Here is a 23,948-nt window from a genome sequence, read left to right as displayed (position 1 = left end):
GAAGTTCTGCTGTGTTTCTGAACTTACCTGTTAATGCATTTCATCACATTTTGACATCAATACACAACCCTATAAGGGAAGATATCATATGATGGGGTAATTCCAAATATTTCTGACAACTTGAATACGTTTCTCCATATCTCCCAAGATGAACCTATTATACCAACACATATCTTGTAAAAGTCATTCGGATTTTGTTTTAGCATTTAAATACATGCCAAAAATTAAGCAAGTCTCTCCAGTTGTTGTTTATGTCTGCCAACTCCAGTAGAGGCTTTAGAGAACTTTTCAATCAAACAAAACATTGCTTTGGTTCCAAGATTTAACAACAAAGCACAATGAATTCACACGACAGCTCTGATTCAAAACCTTATTCATCTGAAAACTCGTTAAAATCATTATTAATGGAGGTCATTTTGTAAACATGTTTATAAAGATCAAGGATAACATTAAAGAGGACATTTGTTCGTTTTAAGGTTCATATCTGAATTTTGCACCACTGGGTCATGTTTTGATGCTTTAATGTTCAAAAAGCTCTATTTTTCTCATACTGCCTGTGTTGCAAGCACATCTTTTCACCCTCTGTCTGAAACCAGAGCCCAGTCTGCTAGGATTGGTTAGCTGGCCGGCTCTGTTTTGATTGGTCAACTGCTGAGAGATGTCCCACACCTTAGCCTATCACGTACAATGTGATAGAGCGCTAGCCAATAGAAATGCATGTGTGGTAATGTGTGGGAGTGAAAACTCACTCTGGAGGGAACACAGGGATTTTAGCTTTTACAGACCATTTACATGCACACAAACCTATATTGCACGATACAGGAAAGCCTATTTAACGAAAAATTGGAATAGGGACGGGGCCAAACACTTTGCCACTCTATTATGGTAGACATCAGGCACCAAGATTTGACTAGATTACATTATTTTTCTGCCAGTGAAAAGTTTAACAGTAAACGTCCTAAAAAAAGTGTCATTCTAGGTTTTAGACCTAAAGGGGTGGTAAAAAATACTTTGGCTCTGTGCTCTTTCCTCCGTGCTGCTTTATTTATATTATTATTTATTTATTTTTGGCAATAAGTGCTTAATGCAAGAGGATACCCAAAAAAAGGCACTAAATAATATTTGTGTGTATTCTGCAAACAGTGTATTGGAGTGTGCTGTTAAGATATACTGTCTTCTGTAGCTTAGTGTTTGGCTTCCTTGAGTCCACAGCTCCAGGATTTAATTTATTTGGAGCTCCAACAAGCGGAGCTGAAAACACGCTGGATGCACTTGTCGTCAGCGCTAGCCAAAATGTGATGGCCCACATTTCCCATGAGGCAGTGTATTGTGTTAAGTTAGGTCAAGTTATGTTCCAAATTCTAAATGTAGCTTTTTGTGATCCCTCTACTTCTCAAAAGAATACGGGGGCCCTTACTGTGGATCATAATAAGGCTTGTGTAGAAACCGATTACATATAACAGTACAAGTCATCAGGGTATGAAAAAAGGTAAATGTAATCCCATACAGTTGCATAAAACAAAATGCAATGAGATTACTGTTACATTTCCAAAGCATTTGGAACTGAAATGATCATATAGTGTTTGTAGTAAAGGATCAGATGTTCTCTCTCCTCTGTCAGCTGTTCTGTTCTGTAGGCTAATACTTTCAGAGTGAATCTATAGCCTACTGCCTGAATCTGCTTCATGGTTCCACTTTCTTTGGTTCATTTGTTCTGTTTTTAATTCAGCAGGTGAACCTATATGTTCATAACATATCGTGTGTGAGCTTAACTGTGTTTATTAAACTGAAATGGATAATTTTTTCTTAGCTCAGATTTGATTTCTGCTTTCTTAAAATGTAGTATGTGCTCATGTGTTTCAGTGTTGGTGTATAGGCTACTGCCTGGAAATGCTTCATGAAAGCCCTCTTTTCCTATCAATAAAATCTCTGAGCAGAGGACACATTTTTTATTCCAAATATCTTGGTTTCTTCTTTGCTAAGGTCAAATTGTTCTGCTGTCTTACATAATCTTTAGAAAAGTGTGTATTGGACTGCAGAAAAGTAGAATGCGTGATACAAACGATCTTTCACTGAAGTCTAACTTGAATATCTTCACATTCAACAACAAGTTCCACCACACAGGTCCATCCCCCCTCTGCCCTCCATTATAAAAGCAGTCATCCGATCTGTGAGGCAGATCAGTGCACAGAGAAGGAAACACAACAACATCCCCTCGGGTTGTGCGCTAAAGAAACCAAACAAGGTCATAGCGCAGACTAGGAGCTGGGTTAATGGAAGCTTCCGTTATGTACTAGAGTATATTGACATTCCAGCATGTTTAGCTCTTTGGGAGACTTAATAGAAAACTGTGTTGTGCATGCATCAGGGCTTTTCTGTGAAGCATGCTGCTTGAGGAAAGAAAAAATGTATACTATGGGACACCCGAGGATTGTAAAAGGGAATGAATGCGGTTCCAGAATTAATAACAGAAGCCCTGTAGCAGGTCAGAGGGGAATTCAGATGAGAAGACACAGTCTGCGTAATGGAAATCTGTGCACTGTTTCCTCTGTGACACAGGTAAAAGCCAATTATACTCATGTGCAAACTCGCTTTAACAGCCCGAAACATTTCCATCAGGAGAAACTCTCTGAAGCTTCCAAAACAATGCAAATATAAAAACACAAATACACAAGCATAAGAAAAAACATGTTCACCAACTTGAATAAACATGCGCAGCATTTACTCAAATGCTTCATAAATGAAATGCTCAAAATAAAAAACACTGCAAGCTCTTAACACAACAGAACCCAGGGGACATGAAATGTGATGCACATATCTTGGACAGGGACCAAAGCGCTTGTTGACATTCGGGGCTAGCAAACCTAGATACAGTAAACTACTAATATCGAAAGGAATGATGCTATCACATTGCTAAAATAAGCCGGTAAATGTCAGTGACAGTTTGCCAACTTTATAATCCCCAAACATCAACATCAATCCAGTCATGTGCATCACTTTTTAGTGTCCCCTGGTTTCTGTTGTGTTATGAGCTTCCTGCCGCATTTTTAATTTGCAGTATTCTGCTTATGCAGTGCTATCAGCTGCTTCTCAATGCTGCTAAATTATATGTTGTGAAGTTGTCATTTGTATGTGTTTTGGCACATTTGTGTGTTTATATTTGCATAGTTTTTGGAACAGCAGCACATTTCTCGTTATGAAAATGCAAATGAAAAAGCACCTCCTAGAGAACTTCACAAACAAAAATACTGTAAAATAAAAAGGCCAGGATAATATAAGATGATACATTAGTTAGCTTCAGCAGGATCAGCAGCAGATGGGAGAATAACGCTGTTTTATCAAGAGAGGTATTTCATGTTCGAGAGCAGTAGAGTTGTTGGCTTGGTAAAAATGTCTCCAGGCTGTGCAGACAAACATACAGCTGCAACTCAAAGTCAAAGCAGATATGAAACAGAATACATCTGGCCCCAAACAGCTCACCATAAAAAGAACAAGGGCTGCATGGTTTTTATATTGTTTGTCTGTTGATGTTTTTTACGATTCCTGTAAATAGTGATATGTAATTTAGTCATAAAGCATCAGAACAGAATGTAATAAAAAAATGCGGTAAAGATTTCCCAAGGTAAAGTCCTAAGATGCCTCTTTTAGATTGAGCAACAGACTGCATTCAATTTAATAAATATAAATTTGAAATAAGCTTTGTAAGTCATTACGTTTGTAAAGCTGCATTCAGAATTCTGTGCACAATAAGTGACCTGAATGATTTAACCTGATTACTTTCTGTTTATTTTGAATAACCTCAATATCAAATGCAATGAGAAAAGATATGAGAAGGGATAACCACATGAGCAGATACTACATTTCAAGAAAGCAGAAATCAATTCTGAGCTAAGAAAAAATGATCCATTTCAGTTTAATAAATACAGTGAAGCTCACACACACAATTTTATGAACATATGGGGACTGAATAAAAAAAAGAACAAATGAACCAAACAGGAACAGTATTCTGATCACGTTCTATTTTATGTTAGTGTAAGGGTATACAGTTCACTTTTTATTGTATCCTAATAACGTTATCCTGTTACAGGTAATCTATTACTTCCCAAGCATGGGGCTGTCAGAGACCTGAACCTCCAGTCTGAAGGGTTCCAATGATGCCATCTCTATATATAAGCTTATTGAATAAAATCTCTTGTCATGTGATCTGTAATGTGATAAAGTGTTTTTTCGACTGAGCTGTTAATTACTTTGAACTGTGCTCTTCAGGAAAAACACATGTATTGCTGCTCTTCTTGAAACATGTTTTACATTTATAAATATCTTAAAGACTGACAGATCTCAGGTCTCTTTTGAATTAGACCTCTTATTTTGGACATTAATATGCACCACTGGTTCAATTTTTCAAGTTCCTGTTTCCGACCAAGACATTTTATGGTACCACTTTACAATAAGACTACCCTTATAAAGGATTCAAAGGGTTTATCATTAGGTTTCAAGGGGTTTGTAATGAGGTTATTAATGAGGCTGTAAACACTTTATTAATCATTAACAAACATTTATAAACCAGTTCTAACATAGTTTTTATACATCAACACAGGCTCACTATTTGGCAAGATGACTAAGCCTTATATTGGCTACCTAGCTTTCTCCGTCTTCTTCATCAGCCAGCATCCTGTATCTGTTGCTCACTGAGCGGATTCTCCCCCCATCCATCTTGATGTTTCTTGGCATCTCATGTCTTATAAAAGCTTATTAATGATTTCTAAAGTGTTCACAACCTAATTATAATTTAATTATAAACTATTCGTAAACCGTAACCGTAAAGCCTTGGTTAAGATGCTTAATCCCAAAAATGACTCCAAAAGGCATATTTACAGGATTTGTATGTAAGTTTACCCTCACTGCCTCTTGTTCCAAGGGTTCAAGGAGCCAGTATAAAATAAAATGCTATACTCTGGCTGTTGGCCATCCTTAGTACTAAGAATGTTAAAATTCTATATTTACACGATAAAAGCTGAGGAAATAAAAGGCGAGAAGTTGGAGGATCAGATTAAACATGCTGTTTCGTGAACAGCTTCTGTGTAATTTATCTGTCTTCAGAAAAACCTTTGACAGTAGCAGTTTCACAGCAAGCAATTATAAATACTACCATTGTGTGACATAAAGGAGCTTCTTTAATGGCATTACGATCACCCCCTCTCCACTCACACACATACAGGAGCCTGTATGATGACAACAGAGAACTTGGTCCTTAAAGAGGATTCTATTTTCCAAACTACAGATTGCACGTGTTTACCCGTCACCAAAGATACATTCTGCACCCCGCTGGACGGAGATGCAGCCTGACAAGGTAGAGACCATTAAGGCACCTTGTTCCTGTCACACACACACACACACACACACACACACACACACACACACACACACACACACACACACACACACACACACACACACACACACACACACACACACACACACACACACACACACACACATACAAGCAGAGGCAAAGGCTGCCATCAAAGGGGACATCTTTTAAAGGAAAACCCCCACACACACACACTGTTTGCCATCAGGTGTAATTTGGCATTAAATATTTTTGCTCAAGGATACATTGGCATGTTGACTGTAGGTTTGGGGTCAAACCCACAATGTTCAAAATGCTAGATGACCACAGTCCCTCAAGACCACAGTGTCTAAAATACCCAGGGAACACATTTTCTTTCACCTCTATTATCCTTAAAAACATCTATCTATAATATATCTAATATGGTTAATACTGTATGAACTGGGATATCACTTTTAACCATCATCAACCTCAGCAAAAAGGAATTGTAGGATGATTTCAGTTAATTGTTGTGATCAGGAAACACAATCTTAATAAGAAGTCCCATGGAGGATTCTAAAAGACGCAATTAACCAGCTGGTAAAACAAACGCCACAGGGAGGAAGGTGAAGAGTAGAACAGATTCCTCCCTGTGTTGCAATCATCCATCACAGTTACTAAAGAAATGCTTCAGATAGTCTGGGTAATCTGTTGCTCTGATGGCTGCTAACCATTGTACCATTACAGCAATTTCACCATCCTGGATAACTGCAATTGCTGGCAGGTACAATGGTGTAATTACTGACTGAAATGATAGCTACAGAATGAATATGTACTATAGCGTCTTGCAACAAGCTACTCTGATCAGCTGAGCCCCAGACTGAGGGTATAGCTAATACAAACTCATCTACAATAACTCTTTGGATTATACAGCGTGTTAACACAGAGCTGTGCTTCCAAGATTGAAGACAATAGTTTCATAATGTTTACGAACAACAGCCAAGTGATTGGACAAATAAGCAACAACAATAAGAGGGCCTATAGGAGATAATCTTTCTCTTGATGTGCATAATACAAAAGAGAACATTTGGGAAAGCTGGAGGGAATTATACAATAAAGTAGAGGCTTTACTTCATCTTACTTTTACAGGTGACAACAAACTTGAAATTCAGAGGATTGCCGGTTTAATCTTCTATCCTTTTTTCATTATTACATTACATTTCACTTGGCTGAAGCTTTTATCCAAAGCGACTTACAATAGGTGCAAAACCCATAAGGATTCAAACTCTGAACAACAAAAGTGCAGATATATTCACTTCCAGCAAATCATACCATTGTGCTGGTGAATTAGTTATAATGCCTAAATTAACTTTTTAAATGCTTGTTGTTTTGTTTTGTACAAGAATGTAATTGCCCTGGTACGATTAAAATCAGAGGGGTTATATACTGTAAGTCATGATTCTCTTTATGTAACCCTGAACCTGTTCCCACTTCTGTGTTCACATGCTTATGTATAAGTTCTTTCGGTTTAGCAATAGGAACGTTGTAACCAACCATTTTTTTCCAAGACCATTGTAAGCTACACTGCGGGGATTGGATGGTTTTACAGTAACATATCCATATTTTGTTAGTGACAGGCATGATGACATAGGACAATGGCCTAATATATTTTATAAGGACATTTATATTAATAACTCTCTAATGTCTTGGTGTAGATGGCCCCTTCTGAGGAGCTACGAAAGTACCAAAACATAAGCTAGTCCGCATACTAATGCGTCTGTCTGTCTGTCTGTCTGTCTGTCTGTCTGTCTGTCTAATGTTCATAATCGATTTACCTAGTTACCTAGCTTACATTAGCTACCTATTTAACGAAGAAGCTAGTGAAAGGTAGCTAATTACCTAGCTATCGACACATTTGTGGCTCTCATCATTTAAATTGGAATGATTGTTTAACACCCTATGGTTAGACTTGCAGTTTGGACATTTTTTAATGTCTTTTTTTAGCACACCTGGCACTTTCATACAGCCAGCAAGCTCACAGCTCCAAACATTGCTGTAAATATTCAAATATATGTTTTTTTTAATAAAGTATTCACACATTTGCAATGGAAATGTCAGTTGCTTGCCTTACACATTGTAATAACTTAAAAACACTTGATTTAAAAGCTCAGAAAACTATTTATTGGACAAGTAAAGCTCAATAAACCAGACTACGCTATGCATAAACATAGTATTAATGCTTTAACAGGAAATACCAACACATAATACAGCAATGTGAAAGAGTCCTAGTAGGTGAAGAAGGAGAAGTATAAGTTTAATAAGATTGTCTTTGAAATACTATTTGATTCTATTCTATCTTTAAATGTTAGGTAAGAGGGTTTTTCAGTAATGTTTCCCTTAGGACCTCAACATCAACATTGCCTCCTCTATTGTTTGGAAAAAGGTCATGTCTGGCTCAGTTCTTTACGCTTGGATTATTGTAACTCTGTCACCCAAAGAGCTGCAGAGCTTCTAACTAACACTAAGGGCCAGAAACTGGCCTCCTGTTAACTTAAGGATTGGTTTTAATGGCCATATTACAAGTCTTTTAGGGTCAGCCAAGTCTGGCCTCAACCCTTTGAGCCTTTATAAGCCTTAACGTTGCCATATAGTCATAGAGAAGATCTTTCTAGCTTTGTCAAAATCCTGAAAGAAAACCAAAGATGAATTAATCAGCTTTAACTGCCTGCCCACATTCATCCAGTCATCTTTTAAATCCCTGCTTTAAAAACTCTTTTACATTTTTCTCTTTCATTTCTGTCCAAGTTTAATTTATTCTGTTTTAACTGTCGTGGATTTACAACTGTAGCCTGCTATTTTAGTCTCTTCTTCATGCTTGATGTTACTTGAATGTGCAGTAAATTCACAAGCATTTTGAGAATTGATCAATTTGTTGAGGTCATTTATTAAGCACAAATGGCATTTCACTGATCCCAGCTGATCCCAGCCTCCCCAATGTGGGGAGTTGCTGCTTTTTTTCTCTGTTGTATCACTTTGTGCTGAATATGTTTGGGTTTTTTAAATGTTAATTACCGAAAATAACACATTTTAAGATATACGTTTGGGATCAAGGGAATCATGGTGGTAATTTTCCACAAATCTATTATATTTAATTAAAGAGTCCCTATTATACTTTTGGGGTTTCTCTTTCCTGAAGTGTGTTCTACAGGTTTTTGTGCATGTAAATGGTCTGCAAAGGCAAAAATCCCTGCGGAGTTTCTCTTCCACACACTGCCTGAAACGCCTCCATTGGACTCCTGTGTTTACTTCCATCACAATATTGATATCAGTATGTAAGAATTGTGCTCTTATTGACTAGCGCTCCAACACATTGTACGTGATAGGCAAAGGGGCGGGACATCTCTAAGCGGTTCAACAACCACAGCAGAGTCAGCCAGCTAACCAATCAGAGCAGACTGGGCTCTGGTTTCAGACAGAGGGACAAAAGAGGTGCTGCAGCACAGACAGTATGAGAAAAATAAAGAGCTTTTTGAACATTAAAGCATGGAAATGAGCATTACAATTCCTCCTTGACTAAAAAATGTATTGATAACTAAGAAATAAACCACAGGTGATCTTTAATGAAACTAACAGACACATTGCTTCAGTCTGGCTTTGATGTTCCTCTATTAAATATTAAAACACCACTGCAAATGTTTTTGTTTTTTTGCTGCTCTTGTGTTTTTGTCCTGAAGGTAACCAAAGCTAACATGAAGCTAATAAAACAGGAGGTGTCTTTCCCCAGGCGGACACAAAGTTGTATAAAATAAAATGTTTCTTTTTTTTCGTGTTCATTTGGACCTTTTCCATCGACCTGCTTTGGCATTTCTCATTTAAGTCACACATTAGGGTAATTACACAAATGCTGCTCTATAGAGTGGTTCAGTGATGATGTATTTTTGTAGTAGGAATGTAATATCGCAAGGTCTCGACTAAAGCAATCGGATTTCCAATGGATTTTGGTAAATTGCAGAAAATAAATGTTTGTTCAGCAGGATAATATCAACACCACTTTGTGTTTTTTTTTTCAGCGTAACCTCAATTAAAAAGCTAACGTAATGCTACAAACCAACTACATCAAGGTTGCATGGTATCACGCTAAAGGTGGACTCATTTCAGCGTGATGACATTTAGTAGTTTATTGGGTCACTTGTTAGTAAAGGCAGTTTTTATGACACAGAAGCTAAGATATCATTAGTGAAGATTTTACTTTCGTTTTATATTTCGTAAATGTGAAAACTCTCCAGCTTGTGAAAACCAAAGAATTTCTTTCTGGCTTCTAACAACACACAAGTAAAAAAAGAAATTGACTTTGAGACGAGGGAACCGTAATTGTCAAAATGCTAACTAATTTCCAGGTGTTAGGACTTACTGCACCACTCTATTGCCATCCTGATTAATGTGAGGAAATCTCTCTGTCAGGCAGGAGAAAAAGGTGGATGGTTATGTGTTAGCAGCTATTAGCCCATCCTCCTTTATGCCCCCTTTCAGCCTTCCTGCCTGAATACAGAGGACAGCAATAAAGAAAGCAAAATGTCCTCGGGGACGGGGGCGGGGGGGGGGGGGGGGGGGGGGGGTGATTCTTTTCTGACATGCTATCAGTCAGTACACACACACACACAAACACACACACTGACGCAGAGACCTACATGCGTCTTTCATCTTGCAGTGAATCAGTTGTGCGAGCAGAATAAAGAACTGTAACACACACACAAAATGTGAAACAAATGCAGACACACAATGAGAGCTGTGCATACGTGGCCCTGTGTGTTTTCACTGTGGTTGAACAGCTTGTTATGTAACTAAATTTCCCATAACAGAGGCAGAAAAACAAACAAAAAAATGAAACAGTAATAGCAGGACGAAAGTAAATTACTGTAATTCCTCACCTTCCTTTGATAATTAGAGGCGTGTGATTGGTTGTTGGCCCCCTCTAGTGTTTCATCATGTGCATTTATTCAGTAACCCTAATACTGCAGGGGAAGTTACATAAAAATACAATCTCAACACAGTGCACACAATATGTGTTTAATGATTTAATCTAAAAGTGTGAAGCTATTAGTGAATTTTAGAAATAAACATTAAGATAAAAATAACCTATGACCTAAATACAGGCAACACTCACATCGCAAGACCTTGGTGATAGGGAAGAACAACCAGAAATCAAACCAAATTTTTGAAGACTCCAACACAGAGTTCACAGAGGATGAACAGCTCAAATAGGTGGCCAGAGAGCAACCAGGAGGAAAAGGAAAGCAAGGACAATACAGCTGGACGCAGTAAGACCATGACCTGGATATGGTACCTGCAAACAACTCAAGCTGGGCCTATGGTGAAGAAGCTCACACCTTAGGGCTGTAAAGATTTGAGGCCCATATAAAGAAGGTGAAACTATTAATACATATGAATTATATTCTCAAGTGCTCAAGTTGACAGGAGAAAGAGATGGCAGCAGTAAACCTAAAAATGTAACAGAAGCAGGAAAGCACAGAGTTACAAAGGTTGGGAGAAACATTACAACAGAAGTTATGCAGCCTAAGAAATGTAGAAAACCACCACAGGACCAGGAGACAGAGGGTGCCCCTGAAGTGTCTTAAGTTGATGGGTGAAAAGAAAGGAGACAACTGCAGTTGTAGGGAAGAAGTACACAACAACCGAGCAAGACGCAAAGCATAGCAAGAGAAGTACTCTTTGTTACCAAAAGCTGAGTTTGAATAGTCAGAACCTGATCTGGCAAAGGTGTTACACATCCTTAGAAAGACACAGGCAGGGTCATCATAAATGTTAGTGTTTCCTATTCAGGTAAATCACCACAACGAAGTGGAGACACTACCTACCAGAAAAAAATTGGACAAATATTGCAGGGCTTCTTTGACAAGATCAAAATAAGGTTCACTGTTGAGGATAACTCAACAGATTAGAAGGCTACAGATGGGGTTTATCAACGGGTGAAACATATTAGTTCCCTGCTCATTGTAGCCATTCATCTTCTGGTCAAGTCTGCAGAAAGACCAAGCTGAGGACAGGTCATGATACTGAAGGAACCACAACCACCAATATGGGCCTTAATCAGCGACAATTACAACTCAGTATGGTGACACAATGGCTGGGACTCAAATGCAACGACTCAACACATAAATACAAAAAACAACTAAATAAAACAGAAACCACGCTTCAAGTGGAAAAACTTTGGCAAATGGTAAATAATACAAGTTTCTTGGTACAAACTGAATACAAGGTATTGGCTGGAAAACCAGGCAACTTCCTCTGGAGTGCTTTAACTCTGAACTTGTTTTTGAGAAACAGAGACATGTTTTATTTTTAAAAGGCCTTGCACCCTGAATATGACTGAAAAAGCTATCATCCACATAGCAGTTTTACTAGAAAGTAAATTATGATAGTAAATTATAATGCTTCTGTATATAGGTATTGTGCACACACTACATTTAGTTTAAGGAGCAGTCAGCAACTACAACCAAAATATGGGTTACACAATATTAATGACCCAAAAGAAGCACATTATACATCTCATCAAAATCAGAGACTGATCCTGGGCTGGCGATAAATGGTCAAATATGTGACATAATGTGCTGGTTTAAGCAACATGGACAGTGTTTTTGTGTTTAGTTTTGATGAGGTGAGAGTATAAATTCAGCTTACCAATCAGCAAAGCCACACACAGCAGAATGGCCATCAGAGCTCCGGTGCTGAGCCCCGCAGGCAGGAAGACGGCCTCAGCGGAGCAGGTGAGCAGTGAGCCCCCGGCCCCGCAGGAGCACACTCGGATGGTGAGGGTGGTGGTGCTGCTCTGGGCAGGGTACCCGCTGTCCTCCACCACCACGGGGAGAACATAAACCTCCTGCAGCCGCCGCTGGAAGCCCGTGCGTCGAGTCACGATGCCAGCGGTGTTGTCTGGAAACCAACAGAGGGGAATGTCACATCATGTTCCCTGATAGCACCAAATCTGAAAAATCTGATGAACTCCGGAAGAGAATACCAGGAGAAACTTAATGGGTGTAGCATATCTGATCATCTAGCATGTTCAATTTAAAGGGGCCCTATTTTGCTTTTGGGGGTTTTCCCTCTCCTGTAGTGTGTTCCATCGGTTTTAGTTCATGTTAACGGTCTACAAAGGCTAAAATCACTGAGTTTCCTCCAGAGGGAGTTTCTCCCCCAATGCCTGAAACACTTCCATTAGACTAATTTGTTTACTTTAGTTACAGTGACATCACTCTGTATCACTCGTGCCTTTATTGGCTACCTCTCCAAAACATTGTACGTGATTGGCTAAGGTGCAGAACATTTGAAATTAAGACCTCTATGAAAATAAAAGCATGGAAACATGTCAAACTAGAGGCACACAATACAAATATGAACCTGAAGATCAGCACAAAAGGGCACCGTTAAACATCATTGAGAGATTAATAATGCACCTATAACAATTCAGTAATAAGAAACATTATTTATAGGAGCCAGGCTGTGAGTTGGGGGTTAAAAGAAGGTTCTCAGAGCTGAAAGTCAATACTCCCCCTCACTGACTTTCCGCCGTTTCAATGTCAGGCTGATGCCTCCCAGCAGTCAACACACACTCAGAGTGTGCATGAAGGTTATGAAGATGTTAAGATGACTGAGAATGTGCTGACTAAAAGAAATGTGGTTAGCAGGTTTGGCATATTGCTTCATCAGAAGTAAATGTGGCTTAGAGGTCGAATGAGCACTATCAATCAAGGGTCAGCGGTTGATCCCAGCCCCTGCAGTCAACATGTTGAAGCCTTGGTTAAGATACTTAATCCCAAAAATGACTCCAAAAGGCATATTTACAGGATTTGTATGTAAGTTTACCCTCACTGCCTCTTGTTCCACGGGGTTCAAGGAGCCAGTATAAAATAAAATGCTATACTCTGTGCTGTTGGCCATCCTTAGTACTAAGAATGTTAAAATTCTATATTGACACGATAAAAGCTGAGGAAATAAAAGGCGAGAAGTTGGAGGATCTGATTAAACATGCTGTTTCGTGAACAGCTTCTGTGTAATTTATCTGTCTTCAGAAAAACCTTTGACAGTAGCAGTTTCACAGCAAGCAATTATAAATACTACCATTGTGTGACATAAAGGAGCTTCTTTAATGGCATTACGATCACCCCCTCTCCACCCACACACATACAGGAGCCTGTATGATGACAACAGAGAACTTGGTCCTTAAAGAGGATTCTATTTTCCAAACTACAGATTGCGCGTGTTTACCCGTCACAAAAGATACATTCTGCACCCCGCTGGACGGAGATGCAGCCTGACAAGGTAGAGACCATTAGGGCACCTTGTTCCTGTCTCTCACACACACACACACACACCACACAGACACACAGACACACACACACACACACACACACACACACACTCCAGTTCCCTTGGTGGCTGCAGGCTGGTGTGTCTGACTCTATCAGACATGATGCTGACTGTATACGTACAAACACACACAAATATCACAAATATAACAGTGCCTGTTGGTGAGGTGTTGCAGGGGACCAGAAAATGTCAGCGCCAGAGCAACAGAAACACATCCAGTGGGCATGGGGGAAATGTTAAAGATCACCAAGTTTTTCCTTTTGGTTTCTGCAGTAACATCTCTGTTATCATGACAGAGAAAAAGCAGGACTCTGAGTTTAATTGAAATAAACTATACCGGGGGTTTCTACACCTCAAATTAACCAGGCAAGGCAGGAACAAGGCCCAGGGCCGCGTGACACTGACTCTTAATTCCTTAAATAACCACGCTGCAGAGGGTCAGGGAGTAATGGATTACATGGACACTGGGTTATGTTAGTGTAATTAAAGTTACATAAGAAAAAGACGTAAACACATCAGTGGTACGTTAAAAAAAATCGGGATTACTAACAGGATTGCATATATTTATTTATGCAGTATGTGGACACCTGATTTCTTACATAAACAAAAAAAAGAAAACTGTATTAGTTTTTAGATCATGTGCTAAACTAAAACAACATATTAGAGATAGTTAGATACATTCTTTATTTATCCTAAAATTGGGAACTTATTTTTGTTCCAGCAGCAGTGTCAAGCATTACACAAGTTAAAAATGTTTAAATATATATTATGTATTAAAGTTTATAATAAGACACAAATATAATAAACACTTTTTAAGGTTACATGGTTCTGTTGTCTTAAATAACACAGTTAAAAGCATCTTGCTGATTTTTATTTTCTCTTGTTAATCTGGATTGCATTTTATATTGAAGTAATGCAAAAATAATGAAAAGTTGCATTACTTTCATATAGTGATCCGTACATTAGGTTACTAGGTAACTATTATTATTAACGGACTATATTTTTAAAGTACCCCTCCCAACCCTGGTGAATGGGTGAATGCTGACTTTTAATGTAAAGTCCTTTGGAATGCTTTATATATTATATATGTATGACTACATTTAATATTAATACACTTTTACTTACTTCCAAAGTCTCGCACTGTGAAGTTCCTGTTGCGCAGCTCTTTGGGGGCCTTGAAGAAGAACCTCTGTCCTACGGGGGGCCGGTCTCTGTCCAAAGCGCTCAGCGTCTGGATCACCTGCTCACACACAACATGCTGCATCACACTCAGCTGACACAAGTCGATGTTGTCAAGTTTTGATATACAATTCCGTTATGTACACCTAGACTATGACTATATCACCTCACTATCAAACAATAAACACATGTGTGTCTATCAGCAGTTTACCTGTCCCACTCTGGAGTCTTCACATACAAATGTCTTTGAGGGGAGGGCCAGCTCTGGAGGGAACTCGTTCACGTCCAGCACGTTCACTGTCACCGGGATTTTAGTGGACAGCGTGGGGTTACCTGTGAGGGCAACAGGGGGCGTACAGAGTCAGTGACACACATTCATCCACAAGTAAACGCTACAGAGAGGGTGTGTGTGTGTGTGTGTGTGTGTGTGTGTGTGTGTGTGTGTGTGTGTGTGTGTGTGTGAGAAAGGGAGGTCCCAGTAAGCGATGATGTTTAAATCGGTCCCCACTGCAATTAAAACCCAGTCTGTCTGTAAGGTTCCTAATGCAAATATAAACTACTCTGTGTGTGTGTGTGTGTGTGTGTGTGTGTGTGTGTGTGTGTGTGTGTGTGTGTGTGTGTGTGTGTGTGTGTGTGTGTGTGTGTGTGTGTGTGTGTGTGGAGATGATGACAGGAAGTATTATAACATGAATGCCTGCCTCAAGAGTCTTACTCATATAAATAACAGCACATTATTATTTCACTCTGAAGAATAAATGTGTTAGTTATTGTTGTTTTTTTTTCGCATGTCTACATCGTACCTCTGCTCCACTACATTTATTTGGCAGTTGAAAACTAAGTTACTTTGGAGATTAATATTTTGAAAACCTCCTCTATAATGACACCATAAAACATCATGCATCATTGCCTCACCAAATACCTTAAAACACTTTAAATATGCTCGTTCACAAATAGCTGTGTCAAATTTCTGCTTACATGTTCATTAGTGTAAGCAGAGATAAGAAATACATACTATGATATAACAATAACATTTGACCTGCGTTATGAGTATGTTAACTTTTGAAAATGGATACATGGTTTGTTTCTCTCGAAATCCACATCCCTCCAGAGGATGGATCTTTTTGTTTTTAAAACAGCTTCGATGATTTTGATACATTTTCAAAAAATATTAAATGAAATAGTTTGGTCCACGCACAAGCTTTTCCTGACATTCTAAAAACACACTTTACACAAGTGGAAGACGAAAATATCTTGTTCGTCTCATAATTGTATGAAGACATTTTGTTTTACTTCCAGCCCCATCTGTTCTGGCACTAGTTTCTGAACACAATCTTAAAATTCCTTTTGAAATGTTTCAGTTAGGGTTAGGGTTATATATATATATTTATCAGAATATGACAAACACACTCATTACATTTCAAACATCAGTTCTGGCCACTAGATGGAGCCAGAAACTAATCAGACATCAAATGTAAACTGACAATATACAGTAATATAAGTTCACAAAAGAGCTTGGTTTATAGGTCATTCCAGCCCCTTCCTGAAGTGCATGGAGCCTTAATCTAAATTTAAAAAGACCGTGTTGTGGACTCTGACGACTGTATTTTCCAATGATGTTCCATCCACTTATAGAACAATAGATAGAATAGAACAAATCAGACACAATTGTCAGTCTAGCAATAATATGTTCATGTCTAAAGATAAAGCCTTCACAAACAGGTAAAACCTTTTGCTTCATGTACAAGTCTGAGTAACAGTGACATCACTCAACTGTTTCAAATCAGACTTTTGGTAAACATAATGAAATATTAACCGATTCTATTACAAAAGACATATTGTGCTCATTTTCAGGTTCATATCAGTATGTAGTGTCTCTACTGGGACATGTCTCCATGCTTTAATGTTCAGAAAGCTCTTTATGTTTCTCATACTTCCTGTGCTGCAGCAGCTCTTTTCTCCCTCTGTCTGAAACCAGAGCCCAGTCTGCTCTGATTGGTTAGCTGGTCTGCTCTGATGGGATTGGGCAACCCTTAGAGATGTGACGGAAATGCCCTGCCACTTACAATGTGTTGGATAGCAAGTAGAAGTGCAGGGTTACATAGTGATGTCACTTTGTTACAGAAGTGAACAAAGGACACCTCTGGAGGTAACACAGGGAGTTTAGCCTTTACAGACCAATTACATGCACACAAACCTATATAGCACACAACAGGAAATGGAAAACCTGAAAATAACATAAAAAGGGTCTCTTTAAAGAGGGAAAGCTAAAGATTCATGCTGCATGCATTACGCTTGTCCTGGTATTCTCTTCCAGTGTTCATCAAACGAGGGCCTCTTTAAACTCTCACTTCAGAGCACAAAGTATGAATTTAAATTCTCAGACTGCATGTGAGTTTCTTTTAAAATAATACAACCTCTAATATAAGAGGTGAAACTCTATCGGGCCCATATGGAGAAGTCCAGGGTAAATTGTGCTGCTAATGTAAAAAAAGTGAATAATGTCATGTCACACAACACATGGTTTCCTCTGTGGACGATGAGCTCTGGCAGCTGGTGCTGTGTCAGATACAGGATGTTTGTACTGTGGAATACTTACTGACTTTGGTGGCCACTACAGTGATAATGTGCTGAGCCGCTGTCTCTCTGTCAAGATTGTCATTGGTGGAAATGGTTCCCTCGACAGTGTCAATGTCAAAACAGCTGTCGGACTCTGTCTGCCACTCCAAGGAATACCTGCAGAGGGGAAAGGAACCAGGGAAGGGAAACAGGAAAAGAAACAGGAGAGGAATTACGGGCCAGCATTAGAGAAATGCTCTCACTCCTACAGTGGGGCACAGTGACTTTAATCAACAAATGAACACATCAGCTGTTCTGTGTTTCAGTTTTGAACTTAGTGCTGCAGATAATTTAGAAGAAATGCAATGCAGTTGGTGCACTGAATTTGACTTTTAACAAATGATTTAAGATTTAATGTGAATAAAGGATCATACTGTGTGATCATACACAGAAAAACAATTTCCTGTAGGAGTTTAAAAATCATTATAATATGTTTTTTGCAATAATCCAGTGTGTTGGGTTTTCATTTTTACATGTTGTGTTTAAAATGACACAAGAAAAGCTCTGGAAAAGTGTCTCAATGGTACATTTGACTTCCCCATAGTCTATAACATAAAACTAGATACCAAAATCAGCAAAATTGATCCGGTGGTTAAAATACTGTTTTACTTGACTGCAAATGGTGGCCATCTTGGAAGATGGTGGCGAATTTGGAAATTCTAGTCACTTTTTTAAACAATCAACCCCAACGGGATAAACATAGACTGTTTGGTGCTTTTAAATGTGAATATTGAGGCACAAACATACACAGAGCACATCTGAGATAGACGTTGTTTGTCCACAGGGATGACCTTTTGAACAACCAGGCTCTTTTCCGGCCAAATATCGATAAAAAAGATAATGCAATGATGACAAAACGATAGTTATAGAAAATTAAATCTAACCATCTGTAAGTAAAACAAAATGTTGACAAAAAGGCCTCAAGACACCATCGAAGAATTCTACTCATCGACACACCATAACCATATATTTATTCCTGCATTTCAAGCATTAGTCTTGGATATCCTGCCTTATTCCTGCATAGCAACCATGACTGCATCTTCACATATTAAGCCCTCACAGAAGACACATCAAAAGGCAGTGTTGGTTGGTGCTTTTATCCACTTGTGAACGCTTATTACAGCTATCTGTAGTACTAATGGCCGTAACTGACCCACATTTTATCAAACTTTAACTTGAGAAATACAATACAGTTGCAAAACCAAAGCATTCTTTAAGGCTCCAGGTGTGTTTTCATCCCCCTTACACACCGGTTACAGGTTGTGTATTGGCCTCTGAACGTGGGTAACCAACATTGAAGAACCGTCCTTGAAGACATTCTCTGCTGCAACCTTTGTAGACAGTCAATTGATTTTCAGATTACTTTGTCATTTAGTATTTGTTCTGGAGCCTTTGATCATGAAAGTATTCAGTAGACAAAGTTCTCAAGGATTTGTAAATGTTAGTACTGAGAGTGAATAGTTCCCAGACTTTTCAAACCCTGTGATGAGACTGTGTTTGACTTCTAGATGTCTGCTTTGAAAGTGAAGGTAAAAGCACATCAAAGACATTAATTAAAGCACTGTTGTATATTTTGTATATTAAAAACCAGGTTGAACATCTGTTTATTTTAAGATTATTTACACAACAACAGCACAACAGACATTAATAATTATTACTGTATAAAACTAACTTTTTTTAAATGCTATTATGTGATTTTTTTAATGTATCTTTTTTAACATTTCATCTCTTTTTTGTATTGTCTTTCTGTTATCTGTTGTACTGTGTTTTTACGTTTAGATCTTGTTGTTCAGTTCAGTTAAGTTTGAGGTAAATTGCTCTTTGTGTTGTTTTATACCAGTGTATGATTTTAACAGTGATCTGTTTTATGTGAAAGCCCATGTAATTATGTTTTGAAAGAATACAAAAAAATAAAGTTTATTATCCCCAAAAATACAAGTAAATACTAGTACTTAAACTTGTGATTAATCATGATCAATCAGAGATTATTATTGCAATTAAATCATTATTTTTTTCAATTGATTGGCCCGCTTCACATAATACTGAATGTAAATCCTCTTAATGTGACCCTGTTTTTGTTTTCTTGTGTACTTGTTTATTACCTGACGGCACTGCTGCTGGCGTCCAGGTCCTGAGCCGTCACCGACCCGATGATGGTTCCTGGAGGAGTGTCCTCGTAAGCCTCCAGAGAGTAGGATGGCTGGATGAACACAGGAGGCTCATCCACGTCCAGGACATTCACCTTGACTGTCGCCGAGTCCCTGAAGGGCCCCAGGTGGAGGAAACGGGGGTCCAGCTGTGCGTTGGACGCCTCCACCTTGAAGGTGTAGGACTTCTTGGTCTCAAAGTCAAGAGTCTGCAGAAACACAAACAGAATCCAGCTGTCAATGCCGTGTGTTTTACTCATCCTTTACACTTTTTTTTTTACCTTTTAAGTTTATTTTCTTCATCTGTATGCATGTTGCTACAATCACTCTGTTGGGCTATGAGAGCAGACAAATGTGTGGGAGCCACAATCAATACCGTGCTGAACAGATCCTGTGTAGACACAAATGGAGGACTGAAGCAAGCACTCGATTTTAGATAATGTTGCTGCATATACAGTATAATGTGGATATAGATTAGATTAGTTTAGATAGAACTTTATTCATTCCGAAGGAAATTCTTTTTGCCAGGTTACTCCAAAATTACAGAGAATACAGATACATTTATGTAAAATATTCAATATACAGTCAGTCAAATATACCATGTTTTTTTATATCCAAGTATAAAAAAAAAAGTCAAAGTGTGAAGTGAAACAGTGCCCCACATAGAGAATTTTGCCAAACAAAAAAGAAAACCCCACCCTTTTAACTGTAATATCTTTAATAAAAGTCTGATTTTGGAAAATATATGAGGAATATGTGGAATCATTTTACACATTACATGGTTTACTAGGGGTTATGAGAAAAGGTGTACGAGTTTCACAAATAAGTGACAGTATTGCTAACCATCTTGAATTCTAAATGAAAAATGTGAATATTGAGGCACAAACATACACAGAGCACATCTGAGATAGACGTTGTTTGTCCACAGGGATGACCTTTTGAACAACCAGGCTCTTTTCCGGCCAAAAATCGATAAAAAAGATAATGCAATGATGACAAAACGATAGTTATAGAAAATTAAATCTAACCATCTGTAAGTAAAACAAAATGTTGACAAAAAGGCCTCAAGACACCATCGAAGAATTCTACTCATCGACACACCATAACCATATATTTATTCCTGCATTTCAAGCATTAGTCTTGGATATCCTGCCTTATTCCTGCATAGCAACCATGACTGCATCTTCACATATTAAGCCCTCCCAGAAGACACATCAAAAGGCAGTGTTGGTTATTGATGTCCAAGTACACTATTTGATTTGGACACACGGAAGTTGATTTCCATTCTTCCTCATGAATTCTCTGTGTGAGTGCACAGGAGAAACATGCAGGAGACACTTTGATATGTAAATGTAGCTGCCAAATGTACAAAGACATTCATACACATATCACACTCAGTTTGTCTCATGATACTCAAACCTACGCACATAGTTTACCAAACATACGAGCATGTGGATCTCCTGGATTTACTGACGCTTCTACTTAAAGTGGAGGAATTCACTATAAGGCAAGCACCAGGCTTTTGTATTGCAAGGTATTCTACCAGAGAGACAAAATAAATCATTTCCAACACGTCTGCAGCCCACACAAACACACATGACTCAGCCTTTCATCCACTCCTAGCAGCCCTGTGGGAAACACACATATTGTAGTTTCCCACAAACACCCCTCTTTCAACCGCCTCTACTGACAGATAATGTAGAAATAACTAGCATGTGTGCATGTCTTCCTGAAGACCCTACACTTTTGTATGGAAGCTTGCACAAATGTTTGGAGGATATGTATTTGGGAGCACAAAACATGCAAATATATGAACATTAATGAGTTGAATATGATGATGTTACAAGTACTGGAAACACGTATCAACAATAAGCATATGGATACTACATTCTATAGCATTTGTAAGGATTTATCAACACTTTGTGTTGCAAGTAGGTAGCATACACCGATCAGCCAAAACACTATGACCACCTTCCTAATATTGCGTAGGTATCCCTACCAAAACAGCCCTGACCCATCGAGGCATGGACTCCACTAGACCTCTGAAGGTGTGCTGTGGTATCTGGCACCAGGACGTTAGAAGCAGATCCTGTAAGTCCTCAAACTTGTTTAAACAGCACATCTCACAGATGCTCAATGGATTGAGATCCGGGGAATTTGGAGGCCAAGTCAACACCTTGAACTCGTTGTTGTGTTCCTCAACCTGCTGAGAGAGGCCACTGCCATCAGGGAATACCATCTCCATGAAGGGGTCAGCATGGGCACCCTGACCGGTCTCCCATACGGAACAAACTGTGGAGCTCTGTGTTTTCTGACAGCTTTCTAACAGAACCAGCATTAACTGATTCAGCAATTTGAGCTCCAGCAGCCCCCCCCTCGCTTTTGATCTTAAAGGTCTCAAGAGGCGGTCAGATTAAATCTGTAGGAGGAGTTCAAGTACAGAACCTGTAAAGGGTAAATCATTTCATGCCAATGAAGTCCAAACAGTAGAGCTAGATATTTAAATAAAACAAGCTGGCTCTTTAATGACATATGGTTTCTCTAAACAAAGTCTTAAATAACCAAGTAAACTAATCTTCTAAATGTTTAAGAGATGAAGTTGGCTGGTTAGTTAGTTGGATTTGTATAACATTTCAAAGGATGAATTGGGTTCAGGCTGTTTTAAATTTGTTAAAGAGATTGGATATTCGGCTAAATTGCCCAACCCCGACACAAAGTTGCAGTGTTCACAAAATCCAAACACAGTTTGAGTGCAGCCAGCCCCCGCCGCCACAAATCAGATCTGTTTCCACATTTTAATTGGTCCTTCCTTAATTCTTTCATCAGGTTCCATGAATATCTCTCAAAAGGTTTCATTAATCCTGCTGAGACAGAGAGACTAAAGCTGCCTTCATATGACCAGTCAATCTGCTCTGTGCTGACATCTCCGGTGTGTTTCTGAGGAGACAGCGTCGAGAACCAATGGAAATCACCACAAATTACTACACTCAATCATCAAATTACTTAATCTTTGACCTTAATTGACATTGACCTTTTGTTGCGCAACCAATCAGATAACAGCTGTATGAAACAGCGCAAGCTGGCAGAGGAGATAACCCTTGAAAAAGCTAACTAGCTGTTCTCACCAAATTGCGGATCACATGAAGGCTTAACCGAGTTAGTCAAATAACTTTAGCTTATGTTTAATATGCTCATCCTTGTCCCTAGTCTACCCTGTCAGAAATGTAATCATGCATTCAGAGGAACAGCATCTCATCCAAAGGCTTGACTTTAAACATTCCCCCTCACTTTGCTCATACACACGAGAAATGATACTGAATGCGAAGTTGAACCGACTGTTTTTATACACTACCACCATCACTGTCTGAAGGCAACGTGTGCTAGCTTAGCACATATATTATTCAGCACGTCTAATTTTAAGGAACTTAACCTTGACAGATGCCTCTTTGTTTCAAACAATGGGCAGACACAAAATGTACTGAGAACTACAGATTCATGGATTTCAAAAATAAGAAAAGCAGTTAGCAGTATTGTGCTGAGACAGACTCGGAGGTGTCAGTCTGATTTAGAGGACAGTCTGAGATAAAAAGCCTCTCCTCTCTATGTTGAAGTGTTTGATTTGATGTGACGTGTGTGTGTGTGGGTAAGTGAGACGTGGTTTCCCTCTGGACGAAGTATTAGCTACGATAAAGTTTTCTTCAGTACTCAGTTGACTCCTTTTGACAGAACGAGAGTTCTGATTTTGTTTTTAAACTGCTGTGATCCTCCTGGGGCAAGTGTCATATGTTCCAGTTTAGGAAAAAAAAGCCAAATTATTTCCCCCTTTCTTTGTTTTCCTTCTAATGCCCCTCTACTCCCTCTCTTTCTTTTCCCTTCCTTTTTCTTCCTACTTATAACAGCCTGAAATTCCAATGGCTGAAAATAAAGACGTTTTTATGTTTACATGCATGACTGTATAAGGCGTTATTTATCATAAACGCTTGGTAAAATGGAAGGCTAAGAGGAAGAATGGGATCACAGCCACATCAGCACATTCCTCCAAATCCTCAGATCAGTAACCAAATGCTGGTGTTTGCAAAAGTTGACTTTGGTTCTTGTTTGCTATTTGGTGACATATTTATCAGGGTAGAAAACACACGACACATCCATCAAACAATGTCAGTTTTGTAATTGATTACCGTTTAGCCCTTTGCCACTGAAATAAGTTGCTTTCTAACTTCTTGCTGGTGCTCGTTTTGTTGCAGTTGGTTCATTTTCTGAACCACTTAAGACCCAGATAGCCTTTTTTACTG

At 38.8% G+C, this 23,948-nt stretch overlaps 1 protein-coding gene across 1 annotated transcript in view; it reads right to left on the bottom strand.

Moving 5' to 3' along the window:
* The window catches only part of LOC134866653 (cadherin-12-like), a 57,600-nt gene that overhangs the window by 1,722 nt on the left and 31,930 nt on the right, over positions 1-23,948 (bottom strand). The window contains exons 8-12 of the mRNA XM_063886926.1: positions 19,612-19,865; positions 17,490-17,626; positions 15,105-15,226; positions 14,840-14,954; positions 12,029-12,280 (exon numbers count right to left, since the gene is read on the bottom strand). Coding sequence (XP_063742996.1) covers positions 12,029-12,280; positions 14,840-14,954; positions 15,105-15,226; positions 17,490-17,626; positions 19,612-19,865 — 880 coding nt within the window. The remainder of the gene's footprint in view (positions 1-12,028; positions 12,281-14,839; positions 14,955-15,104; positions 15,227-17,489; positions 17,627-19,611; positions 19,866-23,948) is intronic.

Source organism: Eleginops maclovinus, chromosome 6 (assembly GCF_036324505.1).
Source record: "Eleginops maclovinus isolate JMC-PN-2008 ecotype Puerto Natales chromosome 6, JC_Emac_rtc_rv5, whole genome shotgun sequence".
NCBI lineage: Eukaryota > Metazoa > Chordata > Actinopteri > Perciformes > Eleginopidae > Eleginops > Eleginops maclovinus.
This window is presented reverse-complemented; position numbering and strand designations above follow the sequence as displayed.